This window comes from Aphanomyces invadans, assembly GCF_000520115.1.
Source record: "Aphanomyces invadans strain NJM9701 unplaced genomic scaffold supercont1.9, whole genome shotgun sequence".
Taxonomy (NCBI): domain Eukaryota; phylum Oomycota; class Saprolegniomycetes; order Saprolegniales; family Verrucalvaceae; genus Aphanomyces; species Aphanomyces invadans.
In genome coordinates, this window is record NW_008580154.1 from 892,028 (window position 1) to 899,542 (window position 7,515).

A 7,515-nucleotide genomic window follows, 5' to 3' on the forward strand; every position below is an offset into this window, starting at 1 on the left:
ATATCATAAAACGCCAATTTTGTGGCAGTATTTGTTGAAATATTTTTGTCATAAATGGCATCCATAGATGACACTCATTTTTATATTTTTTGTGCAATTTTTTTCAAAATGTGCTGAAAAACGTGATATAATGTTGTTTTTGGTGGCATCCAGACCGGCCCTTAGAGGTTTATATTATGGATCATACATAACACCTAGAGAATATTTATGGTGTTCAGGCAAGTCCGAAAGATGCAGTGGCGTGTACTCAACAGAATGCCCTCGCGACTCGGCCATGGCCACCACAACAGGTACGATGTTTCACTCGAAGTGTTTGACAAGTTTTTCCCATAGAACATTTTTTACTTCGTACGCGTTGTAGGGGATACCATAGCGATCGCAACTATCGCGCAGACGTGACTTGGCCCAGGCATACTTTGGAGAACCGTCGGGTAGGCATTTATGGCATTTTGCGTTGACCATGACGATAACGACGTTCCTTTTCCCCAGTGCTTTCAATTGGTGAGCAATGTGCCAAACCAGTCAATGAAATATGCATGGTTGAACATGGCGTGGTAGTCTTTGGGCTCTTTGCGTCGTATTTTCCTCCCTTGGAAAATGTCGAGGGCAAGTAGTTTTGAGTTGTCCACTCTGTCGTCTAGTATCGCTCCTATTGAGCAATATCATTATTCCTTGTATTTTGCTTTTACTTGCAGGACTTATTCGTCATTTGGATCGTTTAAACAATTTTGATGACGAGCTTAGTGGTGGTGGTGTACATAAGACTCGTCCAGGTACACAACAGGCGGTTGACACCATAATCGCAATGTATTTATCACGGAGCATTGCATTTGTTTCGGCAACACATAGGTCAATTGACCTTTTTTGCCCCATTCGAAGCAGACACGGACCAAAAATCGGTGCACAGTACGACATACTGACACCATTGCGTGGGATTGTCGGGGTCGACATCGACAATGTTGTTTTTTGTTGTAAATCTAACACTCTTGTGCGTATCCGTTTCAAGCGGCGGTCCCGAACAAGGGACTAGACGAGCGAGATCACTTTTCTTGTCGTAGGAATGCGAGTTGTATGCATTGTTTATTGTAAGGTGTCGGAGCCACAGCGACGGTTGCTATAGCGTTATATGTGCGCTATACTTCTCTCACAACTTTTGTGCTCCGGTCGATAATACGTGCAATATGGCCGGAAGCATCCTCCATGCCTTAATGTCGAAAGTGAGCTTGAAGACGTAAAATATCGAGACCGTCTGCATTAGTTAGGATAGGTGGGCGACTGTGCTTGACGAACCCACAGATCTTGTCAAACTCGGCCGTGGCAATCGTTTGTAGTGGTTGGACCATTTTGTGGAATGATAAACATTGACAGGATAACCGCAATGGTACATAAACACGTGAACTCATATAGATTAATACTTTTGTGAAATCGATTTTCATGACAAGATACGAGATATCAGTACAATCCAGTCAAATTGGCAATCATTCACATCTTTAGACTAGAATGTTTTAAGGGGTACTAGTATTAAGTTAAGAAAAAATTCGTTAGTATAGTTCGTATCAGTTCCTCAACGAACTGCATCGATTAATGTATCCCATGTCCACAAGACCTCGCTCCGTCCTTGTGTACGAGTAAACGACCTCTGGTTGATGCCCACCACTGTAAACGCAACTCTAAAACACGACAATGGGAAGACAAGGCACAAAGGCCCCATTTTTCATACAAAAACGAATTTCTTGCATTTATGAAACATGTTCGCCGCGAGAAGCACATCTTGACTTCGACCCACATGGTCAACTTGATGAAGAACTACTACACGGATGGACTGCGCGGCTGACTATACAGCGACAAAACGCGGCGGCTGCATGTCCAACTTCAAGCTGTGTCAGGACTTCGCAAAACCTCATCATTTTCGTCATCGTATCTTTTGTCCTTTCCATCTGCTCACAGAGTATATGGACGGGATCGAAATGAAATCTCTGCCGAGTTCTGTAGTTCAAAGTACTCGACGAACGACAGCCGCGACATTTTGAACGTCGAGGAATCAGCACTGATCTAACACTGATCTGGGACATGTACTTTGGCGCAATCATCGTGCAATTTCACACTTTTGAATGCACACCTTTTTGAGGTTGTGAATACTGTGTCCAAGTCAAAACGTGGCAAATCGTTTCAAAACCCGCGACGTTTCGGTTGCTATTTATACTATATATACTTGATATTTGTATATGATGGTAATATTGACGTGTTAAATATTTTTAGGATGGGACAGGAGGGGGCCAATGAATTCGATACCCTCCGAAACATTGTTCGAATCGGTTCGATTCAAGCAGGATGGAACATGCGACGGAAGCCCCCAGCGCGGGCCATGAAGGGTACATTGTGGCACTGACGCCGCGAACAAGCCTCATCTCTAACCAAGATGCAGAGAAGGAGCACACGAACATGGAAACGGAGCCAGTCGCGAGCAAATGCCGCCTGTGGTGCGCAAACCCGAGCGTCCTAATCCTCATTGGATGTGTGCTTGGAGTCATACTGGGCTACCTGCTCGGCCAGTATGGTGCATCCAAGGAGCTCCTCACTTGGATAACGTTGCCAGGAGAATTGTTTTTGCGAGCTTTGACGTGCGTCGTGGTGCCGCTAGTGTTTGTCAACATCTTCCTCTCCGTCGTTGATATGCTCCGAGCCGGCCATGCGGCCAAGAGCGGGCTCTACACGCTCGGCTTGTTTGGTCTAACGACGGTGCTGGCCGTGCTTTTGAGCATCTCGTCCGTGTCAATCTTCAAGAAGTGGTTCTCCCACGCATCATCAACTTCGAAGAACGCCGTGAATGCGGGGCAGTCCTGGCATTGCGGAAACACGACGGACCTGTCCGTCCAGTGGTTTCAAAATGGCACGATTTTGTGCAGCACGCCGTCCGATGCGTCGTCGCCGCTCGTCCTTCCTAGTCCATCCGCCGCGCCTCCTCCGTCTTTGTCCAAAACGGTGCAAGATCAGATATTTCGCGCCCTCGTTCCCGACAACATTGTGCAGCAGTTCGTCTCGGGCAACTACCTTGGTACCATTTCCGATTCCATTTCATGTTTCGACGGTGTCATCGTACGTACGTTCGGTTTTGCGTAGGCATCATGGCAATTGCTACCATGTTGGCGTTCTCTTTGGACAAAGTTTCGCCGCGCCCTGTCGGCATCGTCCGTGTTTGTGAAGAGCTCAACGCCATGCTGCTCGTGTGCATCCGACTCATTATCGACATCACTCCCATTGCAGTCTTCTCGCTCGTCGCCGGTGGACTCGGCGCGACAAGCGATTTGACGGCGGCGCTCTCGGACGTTGGCATTTTTCTCGTCTCCTTCCTCGTTGCGGTACACCCCCCTCCCTTCTGCATTGCGTTGTGTTGATTTCATGTACCGTGTGGCTGTACGATGCGATGATTTCTCCGCGTCGTATCCCGACATGACGTGGTGTATAGATCATGCTCCACTACTGGGTGACCCTAATGGGCATTCTTTACTTGGTGCTTCGGACGTCGCCGATTCAAGCCATGAAAACGTGCTGGCCAGCGCAAGTGTTTGCATTTTGCAGCGCTAGCTCGGCCGCGACGCTGCCCATCACATTAAAATGCGGCGACCAAGCGAACGTGCCCGCAAGTTTGGCTTCATTCATCCTGACCATGGGCGCCACCCTCAACATGAACGGCACGTCCATCTACTTTCCTTGCGCCGTCATCTATTTGGCCGTGTCCACTGGAGATGAAGCGAACTTTACTGTTGTGTCGTACATTTTGCTGGGTCTATTGAGCTCCATGTCGGCGGCGGCCGCCGCGCCTGTTCCGTCGGCTGCGCTGGTCCTTGTCGTCCCGATGTTCAACGCCGTCTGCGGTATGCGACCATTCTTGTGTGGTTGGGATGAATTGACATGATCATGCAGGCACGGCCAACGCGCCAACACCGGCCAACTTTTCGTACTTGCTCGCGATGGACTTTCTCCTCGATCGATTTCGCACGTGGCTCAATGTGTCTGGAGATCTCGTCATTGCCCAGTGCGTGGCGGCGATGGACTGCGCGGCCAAGAATGCGCCAAGGCGGGTGTCCGATTCGACCGATGAAAGCGACAGCTCTGTCTAGGCCTTTGACTCTATTTACAATATTCATGCGATGGTAGCCCCACAGGACAGTTCTGAAGCGTGAGCGAACGAGTCGGCTTTTTTCAGGCGTCGCATGATCGATGCAAATCATTTCAGTCGGCCGGATCTCGTCGTCCACCTCCAGCGTCGGCAACCAGGTCCCTTTGCGCGATTTCCCACCAGTTGCACTTCCCTGACAATACTCCCGGCATACCCCCATTCCATCAGCCTCCTTCACGCCGCACGCCTCCAGATACACTATCGGCATGGCAGGATATGACAAAAGTGATGCCACGATGCTTTTGCCGATAACAACATCGTGGGCGCCAATCTCAACACCAGCGCTAAATTTTCAGCAATGCACCAGAGCATGAGTTGCGGGGTCAAGGGGGAATGCCTCCTATGGAATGTAGTAGACAATGCATCTGGGGGCGCGGAGTGGAAATGAGAGGGTGTCGAGGTAGCCGTCGTGTTGAAGGGGGCGAAGCGAGCCGCTGGAAAGTTTATACAAAGTCTTGAGAAATGGATTCATACATCTGCCTGACTACGCCGGCGAGACAAAACTTTGAGCCAAGTGCGTCGACGACCCCATCATTCGCCACGCACACTTGGGCCTTGTTAGAGGCGGCGCTTTTTGGAAGTCTCGTGGCCAGTGCTTCGGTGGATGTCGCACCCGAACGTGTCCATGAGGACCTTGGCCCATCCTGGCACGGGGATCGATCGACGGCCACGCGCCAAGTCTTCCAACACGTCGTAGCAGTATGGACTGAGATGCAGCTTGAAGCTTCGTTTGAACGAGTCGGAGTAGTCGAAAACGCCGCCAAGGCACTCGTTACGATGGACGCACATCATCATTTCAACGTACTCGCGCGCCTTGCGTTCGTTGCGCACGTACTTCCGCGTGTGTGTGTACATGCGCTGGGACGCATGGATTTGCTTGGAAACGGCCTTGGGGCGGCGCTTGGATTTGCCACGGCTTTCTAGGAACGATGCGGGCTCGGCAGTCGGCGGGGGCGACGCCGAGGGGGACGTGAGCCACGACGAGCACTCGCTCAAGAGAACGTCGAGTCCGGTGCCGGCAAAGTCGTACGAGATGCCGGAGCTCGGGGGGTACTGAGAATACGCCAGGTACGATGTCGGGGTGGACTCAAAGAATGGCGCGAGGGGGCTGCGGGGGTCGCCGACGTCGAATGTAGCAGCGCCTGTTGTCCCGTTGTGATACAACATTGACATGGTGCTTCTTGACACTGAGAAGCGAATGGATGTCGTCTTTGGAATGAACGAGTACGGGCCGCACACTCGACGATTGAAGAGGTTCCAATCCGATGGGGGGAAGACGCGGGGGTCGGTGGACCGAGCGCCTTGCGCCTGGCACTTGTAGTAGATGGTCCAAAGCGCGTCGATCATAGACTAGGCGACGTAGTTGAGCCAACCGATTCAGGGACGAGCAAGGCAAGAACATGTGCGTTCTCACATGGTGGAAGAAGAACACGGGATCCGCTGGGGATGCCATCGTGGCCATGGCGCCGTTCAGATTGGCATGGACTTTAGCTAAGGCGACGGTGAGTTTAAAGATGGGGGCAGTGAAGCTCAACTTACGATGCACCTTGTACATGATATTCTGTGTGAACACACTCATGGTCGGAGCAAAGATCTGGTTGCTCAAACTGACCAGCGTCATGTCGGTCGAGACCTTGGCATTGGACCAGTCCCCCCGTGGAATACACCTGCACCAAACACGGTGAGATATCTCCTCGTCGCTTTGAGCGAAGTCGCGTACCCGAGGCACGTGTTCGATTGAAACGCGTCTTCGTGTTGGCAAAAGCTTCGGGTTGCCGGTTGGTCCGGGTCCCGGATGCAGTTGGCCGCGGTCACATTCTCCCTTTCGCCGACGGCCCCGCCAATGGCATACGTCGACGTGTTGACGGCACCGCTGGTACCATAGTCCGCCATGACAGGATTGCAGTCGGCCATCGAGTCGCACGGCACGTTCGGGTCCAAAAAATTGGAGCTTGCCGCCGTGTAGTCCTAGAATGGAAGTGTGATGCACTGGAACTCTTCGCCCAACGACCGGAGCATGTTTTCGTAGCCCCAGAGGAAGCGTCGATGCCAGTACACGAGCATGCAACTGTGTGCTTCGTACTCATTCCGGTAATACTGGTGGACGGCCACGAATCGATGGTGATGGCCCAACTGCATGGCTACATCACAACTGCTGAGTCCTTTTTCTTCCTCTGTGTGCATGGTGCCAGCGAAAGTCGAGACAGTACCTCTTTCGAACGCCAACTTGAGTGTGATCCTGTCGTCGGCGCTGAGCTTGCTGTACGCCCGACGAACGCGGGGGCCGCACGGCGTCTGGGCAGCAGCCACGTTTGCAGCCACCAGCAAACCCACGGTGAGCAGCGCGAGAACCAACTGGGTTAGGCGCAGCATGGGTCACGGAGGGAATGTTGAGAACTAAAGGACACCTCCCGTCCGTGGCTGCGTCGTAGCCACATCCAAGCGACTTGATGAAGACGATAGACGTGGAATTTCGATGGATGTCCGTTCGGTTTCCCACGTTGACAGGTTTCGAAGGGCAGTTACACGGTGAAACCGTGAGCTTGCCACCTCCTTGCCGCGCTGAGGTTCCGAGTCGCTTGGGGTGGGTGGGTCGATGGAGCCTGTAGAGGTGTGGAAGCAATGCGCCACATCCATTGGGACCTTCCAGATGGCGGAGGTACGCTACTGCGTCGATAAAGCCACCTGCCCACTCGAAGCCGTACTCCGCAGAATCCTGGTTCGTTGTCTGCTCTCGCATTCAAAAGCAGCTATATATCTCTGCAGCGTGTCGTGTGTGCAGGCGGCCCCCACACCTTTGCGCAATGTTGCTACCTCTAGTGGGACCGTGCTTGCTGACCATCCATCGAGTACACTCTGGCGTCTATCCGTCTTCATCGATCATGCTGATTGCTGTAGCCCCAATTTTCATGATATGGCGACAACACTTCTTTTGCCATGTTAATCAGTGTTGTCCAACCGCTTAAAGAGTGGACGCTGTCACAAGGAGCCCCAGGACAGCAGCAACACCAGGTGCGGCCCATGATCTGACGGACGACGTCAGGACTGGGGCAGTGGTCGTTGTGGTCGACGATGAAGGCGCAGTAGACCTTGCAGCTGTTGTGGTAGGCGAAACTGAGCCTGGGTCCACCGCAGTCGTCGAAGGTGTGGTGGCGTTCGACGGCAACGTCAACGACTTGCCGTCGGCAATCACAGTCTTGGAGATCTCGATGCACTTGAGCTCGGGCGTGCCGTCGTCGATCCCAGTCACAGTCACGCCGAACCCAGTCTTGCCACCCAAAGAACGAGCACCCTCCGCCGCAGCCCTCGTCAGCGCCGAGCCGGCGTCGCCCAGT

General features: G+C 52.5%; 3 protein-coding genes across 3 annotated transcripts; 1 reads left to right on the forward strand and 2 right to left on the reverse strand.

Annotated features, from left to right (window-relative positions):
* Window positions 1–2,306: 2,306 nt before the first annotated feature.
* Window positions 2,307–4,328, forward strand: H310_05425 (hypothetical protein). The gene is made up of 4 exons (XM_008870147.1): window positions 2,307–3,055; window positions 3,121–3,359; window positions 3,467–3,875; window positions 3,925–4,328. Exons 1-4 carry the CDS (start codon window positions 2,332–2,334, stop codon window positions 4,119–4,121), a joined length of 1,569 nt encoding a protein of 522 aa, XP_008868369.1. The 5' UTR covers window positions 2,307–2,331; the 3' UTR covers window positions 4,122–4,328.
* A 410-nt stretch (window positions 4,329–4,738) lies between these two features.
* H310_05426 (hypothetical protein) lies at window positions 4,739–6,094 on the reverse strand (the record flags this gene model as incomplete). Its single annotated transcript, XM_008870148.1, has 4 exons — window positions 4,739–5,530; window positions 5,595–5,671; window positions 5,720–5,847; window positions 5,901–6,094. 4 exons carry the CDS (start codon window positions 6,092–6,094, stop codon window positions 4,739–4,741), a joined length of 1,191 nt encoding a protein of 396 aa, XP_008868370.1.
* A 54-nt stretch (window positions 6,095–6,148) lies between these two features.
* H310_05427 (hypothetical protein) lies at window positions 6,149–6,553 on the reverse strand (the record flags this gene model as incomplete). The annotated part of the gene is made up of 2 exons (XM_008870149.1): window positions 6,149–6,321; window positions 6,391–6,553. The coding sequence occupies 2 exons, from the start codon at window positions 6,551–6,553 to the stop codon at window positions 6,149–6,151; spliced, it is 336 nt and encodes a 111-aa protein (XP_008868371.1).
* Between the last annotated feature and the right edge of the window lie 962 nt (window positions 6,554–7,515).